Here is a 23,460-nt window from a genome sequence, read left to right as displayed (position 1 = left end):
TGCTTACATTCAAATATGGGGAGATAATACATGTGTGCCCTCTAAACCCTATCAACATCAGTGTTCACAGCACAAGTCCAATTAAATGAGATTGAGGAGTGGTTCTATTATGTACTGATGACCTGAAGAAAAGAATGGAAAGAGAGAGGAAAAGTAATGGGATGAAGGGAAAAATAAATTAGGGAAAATTAACGCATAATCTAGGAGCATAAGTAAACAACTACACAAACAAGGAAGGGGACATGTGACACTTGAACCTCACTTTCATGTGAGCTGGTCAAAAGAAAAATACAAACACACACACAATTAGATACAGAAATACATTTCACTTAACAGGTGAAATATCAGGGAAAGAGAAAAAAGGAGGGAAAAGGAATTAAGAGGGAGAATAGGTTAAAGGAGGGATAAGTCCAAAACAAATAAAACTCTAAAGTTATACAAAAATATTCATAGCTCCTTTTGAGATGGCAAAGAATGAGAATCTGAGGGAGTGCCCACAAACTGGTGAATAGATGGATAAGTTTTGGTATATAAATGTGATGGGATATCATTGTGCTAAACTCTTATCATTGTAATGACCAACCAGGATTCCAGAGGACTAATGATGAAATACTCTAGGCACCTCCTGATAAAGAGATAAAGGAATCAAAATGCAGAATGAGGTAATATTTTTTAGACATGGCCAATGTAGAAATTTGTTTAGAATGACTGTTCATGTTTATGAGTTTTGTTTATCCTGTGCTTTTTTTTTTTTGCTTTTTGGTGAGGCAATTGGGGTTAAGTGACTTGCCCAGTGTCACACAGCTAGTAAGTGTCAAGTGTCTGAAGTCAAATTTGAACTCAGGTCCTCTTGACTCCAAGGCCAGAGCTCTATCCACTGCACTACCTAGCTGCCTATCTTGTGTTCTCAATTGTGCTTCTCCCAGGTCCAAGATACAGCTAGGTGGGCACAAAACGTACTTTTATCTTACCCCTAGAGACTCTCAGACAGCTGAGGAAGCAAGGCTAAAGCTACTCTGGGCCCCTCTGGGTGTCTGACCCATACTGTAGGGAAGGTAGTGGTAGTTATTAGCAGCTGCTGTTGCTGTTCCCTGCACTAGGTAAAAGGGTTAGAAAAGTATCTCTCTAGCTCCAGGTTAACTAAAGAAAACAAAGTATTCCTTGAAAGAACAGGAAAGGTACTTCAAAGGAAAAATAAAACAAAAAGAAGAAGAGACAAAAATCTTAACTTCTAACAGGAGGCTGGAAAACTGTCACAATGGCAAGGAAAGAAAGAAAAAACATTGAACATTGTAGCAACTAAACAGGTATAAGGCTCTTCCCACAGAAGACAAAAAGTTTGACCCTCTAAGGAAGCACCAATGTTTTTTGTGCACCAATGAATGATAAAGATCCACAGGTAGCAAAGAAAAGGTCATCCAGTTCTGGTCAGAAGACTAATAAAGATGTCACTGGTAATGAATGACTACAGGATAGGAAGTACTAATGCAGCCAAGAACAAATATTTAAGCATGCTATTTGTAGTTAAGAACAATATCCCAACCCCTTCCAATTAGGTTTGTTTCTCTTTAAAAGGTATTGAAACCATCCTCAAGATATGGTTGGCTCAGGAAACTAAAGGCTCAGGCTGTTGCCATTATTCCATCACTTGAATAGGTAACAAGCTCTAGGGAACACTGATGGACCACTGTAGTAAGTGAGCTTCATTCAGGTGAATCAATTAGAGGTGTCCTCAATATCTTTAAGGAAAGCAGTCTAATTTGCATAGAATCAGGAGTCAGAATATTGCTCCCACTAAAGTTATCTTAGGGGCAGGTAGGAGGTACTTGGATAGAGGGCAGGGCCTGGGGTCAGGAAGACTCCTGAGTTCAAATCTAGTCTCAGAAACTTATAGCTATATGATCCTGAGCAAGTCACTTACCCCTATTTGCCTCAGTTTTCTCATCTGTAAAATGAGCTGGTAAAGGAAACGGCATAGTTAGATAAATTCAAAACTAGCTGATAGAACAAAACAAGTTTTCATTATGTCAATTTGCAGGTTTGACTCTACTGGTTATGTTCTAGGAATATGTTTCTGGCTTTGCTTCTCAACATTTTTATCAGTTACTGCATAGAAGATATAAAACAAATGCTCATCAAACTTTCAAAATGGAATAAATGCTGAATGACAAACGATCTAAAAAGATTTTGATAAGCTAGAACAATGAGCCAACTCTTAGAAGATAATATATTCAATAGGGACTAATATAAAGTCCTACAAGGGAGATTAAATAAGCAACTTCACAAGTATAGAGGGTAGAGGAAGAATTAAGGAAATGGCTAGACAGATAATAGTTGTTATAAAAATACATGGCAATTTGAGTGTACTGCAAGTTTAATGTGAATCAATAGTGTGATATAGTAGCCAAAACAACTAACATGATCTTTGGCTCTATGGTATCCCCAAAATCAAAGAGTTGACTATAATTTGTCCTATCAGGCTACATCCAAATTATTGTGCTCCATTCTAGCTGCTAGATTTTTAGGACACTGACAAAGTAGAATGGACCTAGCTGGTGACTAGGACAGTGAAGAGACTAGTTACATGCCATAGGAGAATCAGTTAAATGATGTTTAATCTGAGAAAAAGATTTTTGGGGGTGTGAGGGTGGGTGTTTGAGGGCAGTACCTCATAGATAACAGTCTTCAAGTATTAGAAGGGTTATTATGTGGAAAAGGGAATTAGTTCTTGTCCTGCTAGGTCACAAAGAACAGAACTAGAAGTATTCAGCAAAATCCGCTTAAAGTTAGATTCTGGAAAAACTTACTAACAATTACAGATGTTCACAAGTAAAACAATGTACCCTAAGAGATGATAAGTTCTAAGCTCTATATCAACAGAGATCTTTTAAAGGAAACTAGATGACTACTTCTCGGGAATACTGTATAGGATGGCTTGGAGCTGGACTAGGTGATCTAAATATTCCTTAAGTTAAACAGAAATCATTTGCTTCACTCCTACCTTAATACTGTTTTGTTACTTAGTAAGTATTACTATTGAGTACAGTGATTTCTTCAAACACTCAGGATTTTTCAGCATCAATTATCATCTATTTTTATTATAATTTATTGCAAACATTAAGGGATGCAGCTATTGATAAAATGAAGAAAGTAGCTCTCCTAACTGCCCCCTTCCTTTTACTCATACCACAACCACCCTAATTCAGGCTCTCTTCATCTAAACTATTAAAAACAGCATCTTAACTAGTCTTCCTGCTTCCAGTGCAGCTCTGCTCCAATCCATCCTCAAACTGCTGCTACACTGATATTCCTAAGACACAGATCTGACCATGTCACTCCTCTACTCAAGAAACTTTAGTAGTTCCCTAGTGACTCTATGATATTTGTATTTGAAGTCTTCCACAATCTGGTTCCAACCTTTCGAGACTCATTTCATATTATTCCTCCTCCATTAACTCTACATTACATGCCTGGCGTGCTCTCTCCTCTTCATATCTCCTAACTTCCTTCAAGGATAAACTCAAGTACCATATCCTACATGATTAAGACTCAGGTAAATGACACGGCTGGAATTTAAACTCAAGTGCTGTGGCTCCAAGTTCAGTCTTCCATGCTCAACACTGTTTCCACTGTACCACATTACCTCTCTGTGGAGGACAAAGATTATTTCATTTTATCTTCTTAGTTTTAACCAGCATGTGCCTAAGTGTCTAGCAAGTTCTAAGTACTTAATAAATGTTTAATGAATTGAATTGCTCCTTTAGTTATCTTCTATTAATTAACCTTTCCTCATCTAATAAAGGGATATCAGTTGGACTTGAACAAAATTTTTCTTTCTCAAAAGTAGCATCTATTTCTATCTTTCCAATCCTGTCCCTAAAATAGTGTCCTTCTTCATGCTACTCGATAGCTGGCTTGATTTCCAGTTTATCTTTTCTGCTTTCAAGTTGTTACTATTTTGAAAAAAGATGGTCTGAAGATTAAAAAATTCTTATTTTCTATTCAAAATATCCAAGATGATTATAGTAGGCTAACACCAAAGAGAATTCAATTTTTCACTGCAAGAGAATAGGAAAAAAAATCCTTGTGAAAAAGGCTATATAATGTAATACATGAAAAATCTAGATAATGAAACTTATTATCAGATACAGATATTTCAAATGTGTTAGGAAACACAAGTATATCCATAATATAGTCATACAGTATACTGCCTATTTGGCATATATGGATACATAACTATATCCTTTAAAAAAGGAAGTAAAAAAGACCCCAATTTAAAACAACTTTTGTGAGGCACAATAAAAACTGAGATGCAAAATAAAAGTAATTAGTGAACAGAGTCATATATAGGGATTCTTTGAATGAGCTATTTAAAATAAGTATGCTATCTCTTGAAGTAGCACTGAAAATCTTTAGTATAACGTTAATGTAGGATATATCAGTCCCTAGTTGAGAATTATTTAAGTGTATTAGTCAACTCATGATAAAAACATTTCCCCCTCTTTAACATAATACAATGTCTGTTAATTAAATGGCACCTCCCTCTCACTTTTTCCTATAAGACGTCTCTTATTGCTATTTCCTTCCCCATTTAAAAATCAATTAACTCTCTCTCCAATGTAATGAAAACAGCATTGCTGGTCCCTAATTCAAGTCCTACTTCTACCACTTACTTACTGTTTCACCTTAGGGAAGTCATTTCCCCTCGAAGGATTTGTATCCTTGTTTATAAAATGAGGGGGGTTGGGCTAGATAACCTAGATTCCCTTCAAACTCTAAAATTGCAATATCCTAAAAATAATCACAGATAAGACCTATCTAAATCATTGCAGATATAAACAAATGAAAAAATATTTAATGAGTACTCATTATGTTCCAAGCACTGCAATACAGACAGAAAAGCAAAGATACTCTTCTCTCAAAGTTCTACAATTTATTCCCCTTTTAAACACTTTAAGGAAACTTTCCTTTGCACAAGTCTTTCAAATACAATACAAAACATAACCAGTCTATTCCTAAGAGTTTTTATTATGGGGGTGGAGTAGAGTGATAGGGTTGAATTACATCATATCTAATTTTATTAGCTTACTTTTAAAGGCCTATGCCATCCCTTCTTTTTCTTTGCTTTCATCTACAACCTTATTTCCTGTTCAGCGTCATCCCATGTTTAACCTCAACTCTGGTCACAACTGCACTCTGTTTTATTACATGCAAGACACCTGGTCTATAATCTACTGTATTTCCCTTTCTATACTGTTCTCTTTCATATCTTCTTAACCAACACTTTTTTTCCATTCTTTTCTCTCATTTTCCCTTGTCCCTTTAGCAAGCAAAGGAGAGTTTTGAGGAATAATCCCAACTAAAAGAAGCAGATGATTCACTGAACACAATAGAATGAAACTAAGGCAAGGCTGCAGAAATCCTCTTTGCTTAAAAATTAAGAGAAGGGTCAAACATGACTGCCTGTATAGGCCCACAACACTTCCAGGTACCCCCCCAAACCAGGTTAAAATATCACTAAGAAATAACTGACCGAGGCAGCCAAGTAGTGCAGCAGATAGAGCACTGGCCCTGGAGTCTGGAGGACCTGAGTTCAAATTCCATCTCAGATACAAAGATACTCACTAACTGTGTGACCCTGGGCAAGTCACTTAACCCCAATTGACTTGCCAAAATAAACAAATAGATAAATAAGCAAATAAACAAGCAAATAAATGAATGAATAAAATATAATGTCAATATGTACCAGAATGGTTTAGGGGCCCTGTTTCTATTTGAGTTTGACACCACTGATTTAGACTACTTGGACCTGGTAGTAATATCTGTTTAAACCATTTGGACCTAGTAGAAAGGTGGCACAAATTAGAGGAGTCAAGAGGGCCTGCTTTGGAAATAATCTAAAACTCCAGAAGGAATGTGAGGTCAGAAATGGATATCCACAAGTCTACCACTGAGCTATGTTATGGCAATTCCCCAAATCCTATTCTTCTCAGAATAACAATACTTGGATAGAAGATGTCACTGAATTTTAGAGTTGGAGAGGGCCTAAGAAATTAACTAGCCCAACTCCCTCATTATATAAATAACCTAAGCACAGCTGAAAAATATCTCTAGTTCACACCCTGCTATGTCTGAGCAGACACTGTGTTTGTTTGAATACATGTACACTTTTAATAGTTAATTTTAGGGACTCAGTGCACTTACGAGACCCAGAAATAAGGTTGGAATGACAGATTATAAAATGTCCTATCATAAACAAATCAGAGTAACAAGGAAGAAATTTCCTTTCAGATCAATGGATGAAGGAAAAGTTCATGACTAAACATGGGAGAGGAACAAAGAAAATAACATGGACAATTTTTATTACATGAAATTAAAGTTCCTGCAGAAATAAAACCAATGCAGCTAAAGTTAATGAGAAACAATTAACTATAAAAAATTTTCTCTAATTTCTCTAATAAAAGTCTCATTTCCAAAATATAAAAGGAACTGACTAAAATTTATAAGAATAAGAGCCTTTAAAATTGGGACACTAATGCGTTGTTGGAAGAGCTGTGAAATGATCCAACCACTCTGGAGAGCAATTTGGAACTATGCCCAAAGGGCAATCAAATTGTGCATACCCTTTCACCCAACAATACCACTAAGTCTGTATCCCAAAGAGGTCATAAAAAAGGGGAAAAGACTTACATGTACAAAAATAGTCACTGCAGCTCTTTTTGTGCTAGCAAAGAACTGGAAATTGAGGGAATGCCTATAAACTGGGGAATGGCTAAACAAGCTGTGGTATATGAATGTAATGGAATACTCTCGTGCTATAAGAAGTGATGAGCAGGCCGATTTCAAAAAAACCTGGAAAGACTTACATGAACTGATGCTGAGTAAAGTGAGCTACACCAGGAGAACACTGTAAACAGTAATAGCAACGTTGTGCAATGACCAACTATGACTGACTTAGCTCTTCTCAGCAATACAATGATCCAAGAAAATTCCAAAAGACTCATGATAGGAAATGGTATCCACATCCAAAGAAAGAACTACAGAGTCTGAATACAGATTGAAGCATTCTATTTTCATCTTTTTTTTGGTGGCTTTTCCCTTTTGTTCTGTTTCTTCTTTCACAATATGATTAATGTGGAAATATGGTTACATGATTGCACATGTATAACCTATATCAGATTGCTTGCCACCTTGGGGAAGGAGAAAAAATGACTACAATGACTTTACACAAAGGTGCTGAGAAAAAAAATTGTTTTAAAGTGACACTTTTCATCTTTTTTATCTCATTTTGAAACAGTAAGTTCTAAAAGAAAATATGATACAGTATGCCTGAGGTAATCACATCCAAAAGAGATAAATGAATGCTAGAAAGAGCGCAGGACTTGAAAGACCTAAGTTGGAAGCCTAGATATGCCACATGCCAGTATGACCATATACAAATCATTTGACTTATTAAGGTCATGGTTTTCTCATCTGTTAAACAGGTATATTAATAATATGTGCACTCTGTACCTCTCAGGATTGCTGAGAAGAAAGTGATTTATAAATGTGAAGTACTATTATTGAGAGTGCCAGATTTTAGGCATTGACAAAAACACATAGAATTATTACATTCAAGAAGCCAGGAATTGAAGCTCTTGTCCAACAAAACAATCGACCACTGAAAGTTAAAAAAACGAAATTTTTCTCAAAAATTTTCTAGCAAAATATTAAAGGATACAAAGCTGAACTAGAGAATAAAAAACCCATTAAATCTTCAGCCCTATCATGGCAATACTACTGTATTCATCACTTTTACTTCTTATTTAAAAGTATCTGAAATATTTACATAAATAATTTATATATTTATTCCCTTGAAACATTTATATTAACATAAAACTTAAAGTCTGCAAGTGAACTACCTACCTGCAACCAAGAAACAAAAATAAAAATTCTTTTTGAGCAAGCATCTCTTAAATTGTGAAATTTTCATAAAGTTAGCCTATGTCTACTTGCCACTCCTTAATATCTAATTTATGTAAAACATTTATTCCTAGTTCTAAGAACAAGAGTGCATACTTGGCTGCTCTTATCTAAATAGGAAAGAAGTTCTGTTCATCTAAGAGAACATGTTCTACACTTCAAATATTGAAAATTTGGCACCATGTTTTATGGTGCTAGTTGGAATACTTGTTCTAAGATCTAAATTCATTGTTTACAAAGACCATAAAACCTATCATTAATCTCAGGAAATTAACTTTCCAGATTTTGCTAATTTTCATATTCTCAATATTTGATTTAATACTTAGCAGTATATCCAACAACTTTAGAAATCTGAAATAATAAAATTTTGTATAGTTTGAATTTCTGTATAACAAATTAGCACAATAGTACTTCACAGACATAGAATGAATGGTAAATCCTATTCACTTCTACCTACTCCTATGATCAGCCAACATGGAGCATCTTCTTGATTTAAAAAACTGGGATGGATCTAAAAATAAAAGGAATACTATGGCTATACTTACATCTACCTACCTTACTGTGATTACAGAAAATGAAGGAAAAGACAAAATGCAGAAAACAAATGAGAAAAGAGAATGATACTGAGAAACAGAATGACTTTGGGGTTTAGTTGAAATTCTTTCACTGAAAAAATCATCTCAAACACAAATATAGTATATTATCAAAATATTAAGACACCTAAATAATGAGACCACAGAAGATCTAACAATACAGATCTTCATGTTTCATCTCAATACAAAAAACTGTATAATATCAAAAGACTTGCATTCATATTGTATTTTCCCGCTAATTCAAATTACCTTGCAAATATTAAACATCACAATATTCTATTGGAATGATAGGTATATCCTGCTACTCTCATTTTGTAGATGTAAAAACTATCAAAAAGAATGTGGACAACTAGAAGACTAGTTTGAGGTAATAATGAGAATATAAACTGATCCAAGAAAAAAATAGGAAAACAGAAATGTTTAAATGAATGTTTAAAATTTTTGTTCACATGTAATTGAGGAAAAAAATAAGAATTAAATGTTAAAAAAAGTATCAAATAACTTGTCTAAAGGCAGTGAAATAACTAACAGAACCCAATTCTTCCTACTCTACACCTCTATGCCTAAGGTAGTAACTGTGATGCCTTCTTTTGGAAAAATTTCTTTCTAATTTTATAATACTTCTCTATTTTTTGAAGCATATTCTTTCAGTTGTTTACATTACTTATGATTGATCATAAGACTTGATACTCTGTTCCAAATATGGACTTGGTCACATTAACAGGTCACTGCGATAATAAAGTCAAAATTGACTCTTGCTATTTATAGGCTTTCCTCACCTTAAAGGTAACTTTGAATTCGACATGTCAGAGGGCTCAGGGAAGGACAGTCAAAGTTTGTTTCAAGTTTCATTAAATGGCATGGTTTAAAATAAAAAGAGAATTACATGAGCTATCTGCCACTTTTTAAACAGCTGTTTCTACTCAAACAGTATACCAGCAGTACTCCGTAATACAGATGACTAAAGATGGATTTCAGAGCACTGGTCCTCTCTGACTTGTTTTCTACCCACCTAAATCAATATTAAATGTCTACGAAGCATTTCCTGAGTTGACTCCATAGTTACTCCTGAAAGAGAATTCAAAACCATCTTATGGATAAGCCAACTGCTAATGTCACATCGAGGTATATTTCTTGTTTATTATCTGGTCATCTAGATTAAAGCTTAAGAACTGATTATTCTGCGTACTTAAACAACAGTCTCTATCCTCCACTTCAGTTGAGATCAGGACTTCCATTTTGACTAGGCAACCCTTGCACAAAAGTCACATGGTACTTAGTCAAATTTAAGTAAACCTTACCTATGTAAGTTTTAAAAGTTTTCTAACTAATCTATATATACAATACCCAGGAACCATTCAAGAAAGGTAACTAACATAAAAGGAAATACCTTTTATATAACAGAAAGAACAAACATATAATATTTGTATTATGCCAATTTCTTATAACATAAAAATAACAGAAAATAAAAATATTAAGTAATCTTATTTCAATAGGCCTGTGATTCTATCTATAGAGTATTCTACTATTAATACTTAAAAATCTTGTTATTAGATTATTAAAAGTTTGGGAGAAATCAATTTAACTTCTTAAGTCATTAAAAAGAAGAAATTGTGAGTTGTGAGCCCAACTGTAAAACGTAACATCTTACACAATACTACATATTATTATGTTCAGTTGTGTCTGACTCCCTATGACCCCATGTGGTTGTTTTTGTTTTTTTGCAAAGACACTGGGATGGTTTGCCATTTTCTTTTCCAGTTCATTTTACAGATGAGGAAACTGAAGCAAACAGAGATTAAATGACTTGCCCAGTGTTACACAGCTAAGAAGTGTTGAAGTCAAATTTGAATTCAGGTCTTCCTCACTCCAAGCAAGACCAGAAGCTCTAGTCACTGTGCCACCTAGCTGCTCCATACTATGATGTACTATTTTCCAATGTACGTTAAGAACTGACGGAACATACATTAATGCTTCCTTTACTGTTAACAAGTCAACCTGAAATACTTTAACCACTAAAGCTTTTAAGATTTGCCCGAGAAGGTCCCTCTTCGGGTTTCATCAACCACCTGCTTCTTTCCTATCTCTCAACTAGAAAAAATTTCTTGGGAGCAGTATGTAATTTTCTCCCAGGAGCTTATAACAAGAAAAAAAACCACATTGCTCTGAAAATGTGTAAAGGTTTCAGTGACAATAGTAATAGCAGTAGGAATTTTGTGCATTTTTTAGGTGTAACCGTCTACAAATAAAAAATAGTCTGTTTATAATGATGCAATTGTTCAGGGCTAAGACACTAAGGGTGGGCAAGAGTGCCTTGCACATAGTAATTCCTTTGTAAATGTCTGTCTCAGTAAACTGAATTGTGTGCAGGGATTCTATGCCCACATCTCTTAACTTAGAGACCATAAACTTCAAAAAAAAATTAACACAACTGGTTTTCTTAGTAATCCTATGTGCTTTATTTTATACTTTTAAAAACGGGGGGGGGTGTCTACGGGTTTCACCAGACTGTCAAAGGGGTCGTCCATTGCTCCTCACCCCCAAAATGAGGTTTAAGAACCTATCTGCCCTGCAAGTTCTTAAAGCAGCTAAGTGAGGCACTGGGCCTGGAGGCAGAAAGATCTAAGTTCAAATTTGGCCTCAGCCACTAGCTATGACTCTGGGCAAGTCACATGGGCAATGGTCCACGTTGCCCACCTCACTTTCCTCAACTGTAAAAAAGGATTCACACAGCACTTAGCTCCCAGGATTGTTGTGAGGACCAAATATGACAGCTGTAGCGTCTGACTCCAGGAGACCCCACTGACAAAGGTACTGGAATGGTTGGTCATTTCCTTCTTCGATGTGTCCCCATTTTATGGACAGACGGAGAATCGAGGCAAATAGGGATTAAGTGACTGGCCCAGGATCACAATGCTAGTGTCTGAGAGTGGATTTGAACTCAGGTCTTCCTGACTCCAGGCCCGGTGCCCTATCCACTGCACTACCTAGCTGGACACAGTAGAAGCTGTTTTTTGTTATTATTACCAGGTAATGTGCGTGAGTTGCTACAAACAGCACAAAAGTAAGTGGGGTGCTCCATGAGGACCTGGGAGGGTGCGAATCTTCCCTCCCTCCCTCAGCGGCGCCTAGTCCAGTGTCCAGGTGACCATCTGGTGCCTCGGACCCCGAGGGGCTTTTAAAGTCGGGATCGAGAGACGGGAGGTGGGGGAGGGAGGCCATCGCTCGCTCCAAGCTCCAGGGTCTGGGCCCTGCCCCCTATGAGGCCCGGGGCCTGGCCGGCCTGCTCAGTCCCCGGCCTCGGCCCAGCCCTCCCCTCTTGTCCCGCGCCAGCCCTCGGCCTCCCCCACCATCACCCCCTCGCCCACCTTGCACTCGGGGCTCTCCTTTCCCTCCTCGCAGAAATTGACGGGCGCCAGGCCCGGCAGGTAGAAGGCGCTGCCCGGGCCGGGGGCGGCCCCCAGCAGCAGGGACAGCAGCAGCCACCGCCACCGAGGCGAAGACGACGGCCGGGGCCCCGGACTCATAACGGCGGGCGGGCGACCTCGGGAGAAAGGCTGGCTGGGCCGCGGGGAGGGAGGGACGGGGAAGGCCCGGGCGGGGGGGACACACAATCTAGCGGCGCAGTAGGAGGCGGTGGCTGCCGAGCAGGAGGGCGGGTCGCCGTCAGACAATTCCGGTTGCACTGGGAGATACGACCGCCCTCACAACAGAAACCGAACCACGTTACGACAGAGCATGCGCGACTCCCCTGCGCAGGCCCAGTAGGAGGCTATCCCGGAGCCTCTTGAAGAGTTTCCGGGAGCGTGTGTAAAAAAGAAAATTCCAGCTTCCACGTTTTCCCTAGACCCAGTGAAGAAGGGAGCTGGAAGGAAAACGCGGTGGGCGGAGACAAGCCAGTAAGTGGGAGGGATTGGCTACATTGAGAGACTATAGTAATATGGCAACAATTCTTATCCTTTTTATTTCTGTCCCCTTTTGGCCCCGTGGTGAAGTCTATTGTTCAGAATAATGTATTTAACACATTTAAAGCCTATGTACTTTAATACTTTTAAAAATAATGTTCTGAAATGCATAAAGTAGAATACATAGCCTCCAAAAGGAAACCAACCATATTGAAATATATTTATCAATATGTTTTTAAAAACAAGTTCTTGGACCCCATTCAAGTTTGGAACTCCTGGACAAGAAAGAACATTAGCCTGGAGGATGGGGGGGGTGGAGGAGAAGGCAAGTATTTATCAACTACCCACTACATGCCAACTATTTTACAATTATTATCTTATTTGATCCTCAGGACAGACAACCATAGGGAGGTAGATGCTGTTTTTGTTGTTGTTCATCCATGTGCAACTCTTTGTGACTTCATTTGGGATTTTCTTGACAAAGATGCTGGAGTGGCTTGCCATTTCCTTCTCCAACTCATTTTACAGATGAGGAAACTGAGGCAAACATAAATGACTTGCCCAGGATCACATAGCTAGTACATGTCTGAGGCTGGATTTGAACTCAGGTCTTCCTGACTCCAGGTCCAACACCTTATCCACTGTACCACCTACCTGCCCCCTTATCACATTTTAGACCTCAGGACAGTGAAGTAGATAGAGGTTAAGTGACTTGTCCAAGGTCACAGTTATTAAGTATGTCTGAAGCCATTTTTGAATTGGCATCTTCTTAACAACCTGTTAACAGATTATTAAAAAATTCTTAATTTCTTAAGTAATTAACAGGAAGAGATTGTGAGTCACAAGCTATCTAGCTACATGAGGAAATCTAGGCAATGGTCCCAGATTGGCCATTTACTAGAAAAATGACTGTCAGTATCCTCATCTATAAAATATGGATAACAGTGGTAGTTAGTCTGGGTTTTGTTGTGGAGAAAGTGCTTTCATAAAACTTGACAGTTTAAGGGATCTGTGATATTATTGATGTGGTTACTTTCTTCAACAGTTTAAGTGACAGTTCATTCACTGTTTAGAAGTCTAGGTTTAAGAACTGGAAAAAATTGTAGAGGTCATCTAGGGCAAACACGGGCAGCTAGGTGGCATAGTAAATAGAGTGCCAGCCCTGGAATCAGGAAAACCTGAGGTCAAATCTGGCCTCAGACACTTAGTAGCAGTGTGGCCTTGGCCAAGTCGCTTAACCCTGTTTGCCCTAGTTTCCTCATCTGTAAAATGAGCTGGAGAAGGAAAAGGCAAAACTGCCCCAGTTTCCTGTCCAAGAAGACCTCAAATGGGGTCACAAAGTCGGACACAACTGAAAAACCAATGAACCACAAAAACATTCATTCACCCTACTAGCAATCATTAATCTGTGTGCCAGACACTAGGTATTCAAAGATGAAAGAGGAAAGGTACCTGCCCTCAAGACATTAGCATTTTATAAGGAGAAACAAGAAAATGTACACATAAGTAAATTCCAAAGAGATGCACAACAAAAACACACTGAAATGGGGAAAAGGAGGGGATTGTGAAAAGCAGCTGGGATGGGGGGAATCAAGAAAGATCTTTTTGCCAGTTAACACTTGAGCTGAGCTTAAAAGAGAGGAGATGGAAATTACAGAGAGAGTGCGTTCCAAATATGGCAAGTACCTGTGCAAAGGAATGTTTTGTGTGTGAAGTGGCAGGTAAGCCATTTTGTTTGGGATGAAGAATTCCTGAAGAGAAGAAATGAGTAAGAAGCCTTGAAAGGTAGGCTGGAGTCAGATTGTGAAGGGCTTTGAATACCAGAAGAGTTTGTACTTTGTCCTAGAGGCAATTGTGGAGCTACTAGCAGTTTTTTGATATTAAGTCCAACCACATGATTTTACAGATAAGGAGAGACAAGTAAAACAATTTGTCCAAGACATGCAGGTAGCAAGTAGAGAGACAGGTTTCAAACTCAGCCCTTCTGACTCCTACCTAGCATTCTTGCCACTGAACCTAAATGATTTTTCATCCTGTGTAGTTCTTTTCCGTGAAGGAGATACCCAAGTTGCTTGATGCCTCACTCTTGGACTTTTTTTTTTCCAAATGAATCTTGTTATTATTTTTTGTAACTCTATAAAATAATTTTTTGGTAGTTTGGTATGGCACTGAATAAGTAAATTAGCTTAGGTAGGATTGTCATTTTTATTATATTAGCTGGGCCTACCCATGAGCAACTTATGTTTTTCCAACTATTTAGATCTGATTTTATTTGTGTGAAAAGTGTTTTGTAATTGTGTTCATAGAGTTCCTGGGTTTGTTTCGGGAGGTAGACTCCTAAATATTTTATAATGTCTACAGTAAGTTTAAATGGGATTTCTCTTTCTATCTCTTGCTGTTGGGCTTTGTTGGTAATATATAGAAGTGCTGATGATTTATGTGGATTTATTTTATAGCCTGCAACTTTGCTAAAGTTGTTTATTATTTCAAGTAGTTTTTTACTTGATTCTCTAGGATTCTCTAAGTATATCATCATGTCATCTGCAAAGTCACTCTTGGACTTTTTAACATTCTATTGGTATATCCATCTGTTACACCTTATTCTCACTACATAATGATATACTTATTCAGTGATACCCTGTACAAGCTCTTTGCATAAAATATATGACAGTCCATTTATTTTTACCATGTATTTTTCCATTTCCTTTTGGGTCATCTACAATTTTAATTCTTCAGAGATTGCTGTATTCTATGATTTTCAGCCATATATAATAATGACAATAATAAAACTGAAAGCTAACATTTACATAGTGCTTATTGTATGCCAGGCATTGTGCTATGCGATTTACAAATATTATCTCATTTGGTCCTCAAAACAACCCTTCAGTAGGTGTCATTATTTGTCCTCATTTTACAGATGAGGAAACTGAGGCAAACAGAGGTTAAGTGACTTGTCCTGGGTTACACAACTAGTAATTGTCAAGGGTCACATTTGGTCTCAAGAGCTTCCTCACTCTAGGCCTGGTGCTTTATCCACTGTGTCATATAGCTGGAGAATATAAGTATTAAAAGATATGTTTTTGTGTCAGTGAGCTGTTTGGAATCATTGCAAGTAATAATAATAATAACAACTTACATTTATATAACACACATTTAAATAAGACTCATGGCAGAAACTAATTTTTGTTAAAGATACAGAAACAAAAAAATAGTCAACCTTGGATAAGTCCCTCTATGCCTTAGTCCCCTATTTGAAAAACTACAATATCTCTGTATTCCAGAAAAGCCAACATTTAACATGTTCTTATCTATTTTCAAGGGAAAGCTCACCTAGATGAACATAATCAGATTTTAAAACTAGAAGACAAAAGGCAATGCAATTTGATTATTTGAGTTTTGTTAAATGCTCACATGGGTAGAACATTATACTAGATTTAATGGCTGAATAAAAAAAAATCTTTAAGCATTCTCTAGTCCAAGGGGAACTATTTAAAGTTTTATTCTGTTCTTTCATAGGATTAGGGAAAAACCAGGTAAGCAAACTATCTCCATTTATGTAGGTAAGCTTCACTCTAAACTCTCTCCCCATCCAAACTCCCGTATTATTGTAGATGGTACACCATCCTCAAATTTCTTCAGACTCACAATGCTAGGAGTCATCCTGGATTCCTTGCTAGATCGCACCCCACCATAATGGATCTGTTGCCACAATCTGTTGATTTCATCTTTGCAACATCTCTTAAATAAGCCCTCTTCTCTCCCCTAACACTGCCATCACTCTGGTGCAGTTCTCATCACCTTAGACCTGGACTATTGCAGTAACCTGCTGGTGGGTCTGCTTGTCACAAGTCTTTGATCCAGTGATGCTGGAGCCTTCTTGATGTCCCAAGAAAAGACACTTTATTGCTCTGGGCATTTTCTCTGGCTCCCTGCCATACCCAGAATGCTCTTTTTTTCATCTCAGTCTAATAGCTTTCCCGGCTTCCTTCAAGTCCCAGCTAAAATCCCACTTTCCATAGGAAGCCTTTCCCAATCTCCTAATTACAGTGCTTTCCTTCTCTTAATTATTTCCTATCTGTCCTGTATATAGCCCATCTGTACATATTTGTTCCTCATGTTGACTCTCCCTTTGGATTGAGAGCTCCTGAAGGGTAGGGACTATCTTTTGCCTTTCTTTACATCTCCAGGGCCTGATACACAGTAGGCACTTAATAAATGCTTATTAACTTGGCTTATAGGGCAGTTAAGTGGCTCAGTGGATATAGTGAAGGTCTTGGAGTCAGGAATACTCATCTTCCTGAGTTCAAATCTGGCCTCAGACACTAGCTATGTGACCATGTTTGCCTCAGTTTCCTCATCTGTAAAATGAGCTAGAGAAGGAATTAGCCAACCATGCTAGTATCTTTGCCAAGAAAACCCCAAATAGAGTAATGGAGGGTCAGACATGACTGACATCGACTGAACAACAACAACAAAAACTTGACTTAGAAGTAAAGAATTGCCTGAGAGCTGTGAGAGGTTAAGTGATTTCCAGTGGTCACAAAGCCAGAACTCGAGTCTTTCAGATTCAGTAGACAACTCTCTATCCACCACACTGTACTGCCTCTTTAGCAGTAGAAAATCCATTGATCTGTGATCATGGTCCTAGAGTCCTAGATCAATCGTTTATTGAGCAGTAGTAATAACTTTAATTTCTATAGTACTTTGAGAGAAAGTGCGGAATTGTGAATAGAGGGCAGGGCTATAGAGTGAGGAGGCCACTGATACAAACTGCAAAACTAGGTGAGTCACTTTATCTCTAACTACCCTCAGGAAATCTTCTGAAATCATAAAAGAGTTATGGGTTTGGAGACCTAGATGAAATTCAGATTTTGCTCCTTACTACTAGCCTTGTGACCTAGAACAAATTACTTAAACCTCTTTGAAGTTCTTTTTCTTTCCCTCTAAGATGAAGGAGTTATACCAGATGACCTTTAAAACTTCCTTACAGTGCTAAATCTATGGGTGATTCCAAGTTACAAACCATTTCCTGATTTGCTCCAGCAACAGAAGTTCCCTATACTGATGAAATCACAAGTCCCAACCAAAAATATATAAACTGCACTTTGTTTTCAACAGAATTTTTCTTACAACACTCCATTGAATTGTAAGTTATTATCAATGTAACCTATGGTTTTCATCCTGAGTCTAAGCCAGACAGTAAATACATAGGCTCAGCTCAGTCCCTGGCACATAGTAAGCACTTAATATATGCTCATCTCCTACTCCTGGTTTCCTGCAAATCTCAGGTAAATTCCTTGCCTTCTGCAAGAAGTCACGTTTAATCTTAGTGCCTTCCCTCTGACTTTATCTCCAATTTATCTTGAATATAGCTTGTTTGTACATAGTCGTGAGCTTGAGAGCAGAGACAACTTTGTTGTTGTTATTTGTTTTTTTAAACTTTCTTTGTATGACCAATGCTTGGCACAGTGCCTGGCACACTGTAGGTGCTTAATAAATTCGAGTTGACTGACTCTTCCTATGCACTTATTACATTGTGGGTTATACTACAGTTGGTAAGTATTATTTCTCATTCTTATCCCCCTTCAAAGATTTTAAGCCACTTGAGACTAAAGATTATGCTGGGCATTTTCTCTGGCTCTCCCCTACACCTGAAACACTTTCCTCCCTCCGCTAGTGTTGCGGTCTGAGAGATTGAGACCCCTCAAAGACTGGGGTACAGGACAGGGTCGTCTGGAATGAATTCACAGACTCAAGCATTCCTTAAGTCAAGATGGCAAAGATTTATTGATACACTTTTCAGTGGGCAAGTATTCTTAAGGAACCTGCAAGAGAAGGAGGACGGAGCTAGGGTTTATATGGAAAAGGGCATGGGAAGGGAATGCCAGGAACACTGATGAGGTAATCCAAAGGTGCAGGTGTCTTTGGGGGCTATGGATGGGAAAGTACAGGGAGTATACCGGACAGGGAGGGGGATGGATCTTTGGAGTGTGGCAGGAGGAAGAGTCCTTGGGCTGGTCAAGGACACCCCTCTCTCTCTGTCTTGATGAAAGAATGTTCTGCAACAAGGGAAAGCTTTCTCACAAGACAGGAACTTACTGAGGAATTGGGAGGCTTCCAGAGACATGGTCTGAGGGCTGGGGCCTGAGCAGCCCAGCACTCTCTCACCCAGCTTTGTGTAACTGCACCAGGAAGAGAGATGCTGGGGTCCATGCATGAGTAATTGCTAGGCACAGTGACCTTGGGCTGGTGAGTGATTGTCAGAGACAGTGTTTCTGAGACTAGGGAGAAATTGGGGTCCAAGTACAAGCACCCAAAGACAAGCACCCAAGCACCCCATCACTAGGACCACTGAAGACTTTCCTGGCTTCCTTTAAGTTTCAGCTAAAATCCTATCTTTTATTGGAAGCCTCCCTTAACAACTATTATTTTAGTTTCTTTCCCTTGTTAACTCCTTCCTATTTATCCTTTATATAGCTCATTTTGCATATATTTGTTTGCATGTTGTCTCCCCAGTTAGACTGTAAGCTCCTTGAGGATAGGAACTGTCTTTTGACTACTTTTGTATCCCTGGTTATTAGCAGCACTGTCTGCACATAGTAGGTGCTTAACAAATGTTTATTGATTGTCAAGACCCCTGAATTACTTGTTGACTTATATCCCTATTTTATAGAGAAGGCCAGTGAGAGGTTAAGTAATTTTTATGAAGTCACACAACTAGTTCCATAGTACAATGGGAAGAGCACTACTTCATTTGAGGGCAAGAGGCCCTGGGTTCAAGTCCTTATTTTTCTTATCAAGGCAAGGAACTTCTCTCTCCCAGGGCCCAGTTTCTTCATCTGTAAAATGAGAGGTTTGGCTTAGGCCATCATTAAAGTCCTTTCCAGTTCCAACCCTCATAAGGTGGAAGGCCCTCATAAAATTAGAGAATGTTAAGAATTTATAGTCTAAATCCCCAATTAAACACAATGATGGGTGGGGAACCTGCAGCCTCAGGGAGGCCACATATTACCTTCTAGATCACTGGGTGCAGCCCTTTGACTGAGTCCAAGTTTCAGAGAACAAATACTTTTATTAAGGGGATTTGTTCTGTGAACTTTGGAATCTGTCAGAGTGTTGCATTTGAAGACCTAGAAGGCCACATTTGACCTTGAGGATGCAGATTCCCCACCCTTGAATTGGAAATCCTGAAAATCAAAGGAAAGGTTGATAAAATTGAAAGTAAGAAAATCACTGGATTAATAAATAAAAATAGGAATGGTTTTATGAAAACAACAACAATAAAATAAACCATTGGTTAAATTGATCAAAAAATAAAGAAGAAAACCAAATTATCATTATCAAAAATAAGGTTGAATGCACCACCAGTGAAGATGAAATTAAAATAGTTATTAGGAGCTATTTTGCCCAATTATATGATAATAAATCTGACAATCTAAGTGAAATGGATGAATATTTGCAAAAAATACAAATTGCCCAGATTAACAGAAGAGGAAATAGAATACGAAAATAACTCTATCTTACAAAAAGAAATTGAACAATCCATCAAAGAGCTCCCTGAGAAAAATCCCCAGGACCATACTGATTCACAAATGAATTCTATCAAACATTTAAAGAACAATTAATTCAAGTACTATATAAACTATTTGGAAAAATAGGCAAATTCCTTTTCTGTCACAAATATAGTGCTGATACCTAAACCAAGAAGAACAAAAACAGAGAAAGAAAACTATAGACTAATTTCTGTAATAAATACTGATGCAAAAATTTTCAATAAAATACTAGCAAGGAGATCACAGCAACATATCACAAAGATCATACACTATGACTGGTGGGATTTATACCAGACATGCAGGGCTGGTTCAGTATTAGGAAAACTGTCATCATAATTGATCATATCGATAACAAAAAACAACAAAGCTCATATGATTATCTCAAGACATGCAGAAAAAGCTTATGATGAAATACAAGACTTATACCTATCAAAAAACTCTAGAAAGTATAGCAGTAAACAGAGCTTTCCTTAAAATGATATGTAGTATCTATCTGAAACCATCAGCAGACATTAACTAAAAGTTTTCCCAGTAAGATTAGGGGTGAAGCAAGGATTCCCATTATCACCATTATTATTCAATATTGTACTAGAAATGCTAGCTATAACAATAAGACAAGAAAAAGAAATTGAAGGTTTTAGAATATGCAGTGAGAAAAAACTATCACTCTTGGTAGATAATATGATGGGATACTCAGAGAATTCTAGAGAATCATTAACAACTTCAGCAAAGCTGCAGGATATAAAATAAACCCACATAAATCGTCAATATTTCTGTATGTTACCAACAAAGTATAGCAGGAAGAGATAGAAAGAGAAATTCCACTTAAAATAACTGCAGAAAAAATGAAATATTTGGGAGTCTACCTGTCAAGACAAAACCAGAAATTATATGAACACAATTATAAAACACTTTTCACACAAATAAAGTCAGATCTAAAAAACTGGAGAAATATTCATTGTTCATGGGTACGCTAAGCCAATGTAATAAAAAATGACAATTCTACCTAATTTGCTTATTTAATATCATAACAATCAAACTACCAAAAATTATTTTATAGAACTAGAAAAAATATTGATTTTTTAAAATTTTTAATTAAATATTTTAACAATTCATCTGGAAGAGCAAAAGATCACGAATATCAAGGGAATCAATAAAATATGTGAAAGAGGGTAGCCTAGCAATACCAGATCTCAAACTGTATTACAAAGTGGTAATTATCAAAACAATCTGGTACAGGCTAATAAATACAGTGGTAGATCAGTGGAATAGATTAGGTGAACAATACACAGTAGTAAGTGATCATGAAAATCTAGTGTTTGATAAAGGCAAAGTTCCAAGCTTTAGGGGTAAGAACTTACTATTTGTCAAAAACTGCTGGGAAAGCAGTTTGGCAGAAACTAGGTATAGATCAACATCCCACACTATATGAAAAAAAAATCTAAATAGGTACGTGACTTAGATATAAAGTGTGATACCATAAGCAAATTAGGGGAGCATAGAAAAATTTTCCTGTCAGATCTATGGATAAGGGAAGAATTTATGCCCAAACAAGAGATAGACAGCATTATAAGATGTAAATACGGATGATTTTGATTACATTAAATTAAAGAGGTTTTGCACAAACAAAACCAACATAACCAAGATGAGAAGAAAAGCAGAAAGATAGGAAACAATTTTTACAGCCAGTGTCTCAGATAAAGGCCTTATTACTAAACTATATAGAGAACTGAGTCAAATTTATAAGAATACAAGTCATTCCCCAACTGATAAATGGTCAAAGGATAGGAACAGGCAATTTCAGATGAAGAAATTAAAGCTATCTATAATCATATGAAAAAAATGCTCTAAATCACTATTGACTAGAGAAATGTAAATCAAAACAACTCTGAGGTACCACCTCACACCTATTAGATTGGCCAACATGACAAAACAGGAAAATGATAAATGTTGGAGAAGATGTGGGAAAATTGGAACAGAGTTGGTGGAGTTGTGAAATTGCTCTGGAGAGCAATTTGGAACTATGCCCAAAGGACTATAAAACTGTGCATACCCATACACATGACACATCAATACCACTTCTAGGTCTGTATCCCAAAGAGATCATAAAGGGCAAAAGACTCACATGCACAAAAATGTTTATAGCAGCTCTTTTTGTGGTGGCAAAGAACTGGAAACTGAGGGAATGCCCATAAATTGGGGAATGACTGACAAATTGTGGTATATGAATATAATGGAATGTTATTGTGCTATTAGAAATGATGAGTAGGTGGATTTCAAAAATAATTTTTTAAAAAGAGTTTACACTCTAATTTGAAGCCAAAACACTGTTCCTATAAAAATAACTAATGTTGGAAGGTAGAAACCAAGTGTCAGAACAATTCTTTAGTGGGTGCTGGGAATGTTTTCAGCTTCTTTTTGTATCCCTAGCGCTTAGAGCACAGTGTCCGGCATAGAGTGGGTGTTTCATAAATGTTTATTGAATTGAATTGAATTTTGAATGTTTTCTACCAAACCTAATAGAAATATAGATACAGACTTTAAGGAGACCTCAGCACAGAGATAAAATGAGATATATGTAACGGGCTTTGCAACCCTTAAAACACCATCTAAAGGCTAGCTGTTATGATGCAGTCCATTTTGCAGTTGAGGAAACTGAGTCCCAAGGGGATTAAGTGAATTTACTAGTGAAACAGACATGTACCCTTGCCCTTCAAAACCTGAATAAAATTCCAATGTCTAAACTTTAATTAACTGGTTTAAATTTAATAGTTTAATTAGTAAATTCGTTGGTCTAATTAATTAAGCTTCCATCCACGGAGTCCCCCGATTCCCAAGGAATCCCCTTCCTTTCCAACCCGGGTGACAACATCCCGCCTCCTCCAACCCCTTTCCACGCCCTTTCCGAGCTACCACTAAAACCCGGAGAAGCGAGGATTTCTTTTTCCCGGAAAGTACGCATCGGACTCGAAGGAAAACAGCGGACAGTGATTGACGCGGGCTTCAGGCGCTGATTGGCTGGCCCACGCCTCCCGTGTGGATTAGGACACGCCCACTTCCGCGTTTACTTTTTCAGACACGTCATCCTACTTAGGAGGCCGGTAGGAGCGGTCATGAGGGAAGAATCAGCACTTCCGGATCCGGCGGCGCTAGAAGCGGCCCCTCTTTCTTAGGCTTCTCTAGCACCCCAGGATGGTCCTCTTCTTCGTCTCTTCCTTCCTCCTGGGCGTTTCCTCGAAGTTCTTATCTTTTTAACCCAAGTAGCCAGATTACAGCTAGGTATCCAGGAAATAAGAGACTTTAACAGTTAGGATGTGGCTGGGCCACTGGGTAAACTGGGTAGTTTTCACAGCGTGGAAAACTGTCCTGTGGCCAATTCTGGGGTAGGGTGGGGTGGGGGGAGGGAGGAATGTGAAAGAAAAAAAATAAAAGCCCTTTGGGACTCCA

At 37.8% G+C, this 23,460-nt stretch overlaps 1 protein-coding gene across 1 annotated transcript in view; it reads right to left on the bottom strand.

Annotated features, from left to right (window-relative positions):
* TM9SF2 (transmembrane 9 superfamily member 2) overlaps window positions 1-12,275 on the bottom strand; it is a 77,566-nt gene extending 65,291 nt beyond the window's left edge. Inside the window, exon 1 of the mRNA XM_020963966.2 lies at window positions 11,924-12,275. Coding sequence (XP_020819625.1) covers window positions 11,924-12,082 — 159 coding nt within the window. The 5' untranslated portion in view covers window positions 12,083-12,275. The remainder of the gene's footprint in view (window positions 1-11,923) is intronic.
* Window positions 12,276-23,460: the final 11,185 nt, after the last annotated feature.

Source organism: Phascolarctos cinereus, unplaced genomic scaffold (genome assembly GCF_003287225.1).
Source record: "Phascolarctos cinereus isolate Bilbo 61053 unplaced genomic scaffold, phaCin_HiC Scaffold_7;HRSCAF=346, whole genome shotgun sequence".
NCBI classification, from domain to species: Eukaryota; Metazoa; Chordata; class Mammalia; order Diprotodontia; family Phascolarctidae; genus Phascolarctos; species Phascolarctos cinereus.
The sequence above is the reverse complement of the archived record's forward strand: the minus strand, read 5'-3'. Positions and strand labels throughout refer to the sequence as shown.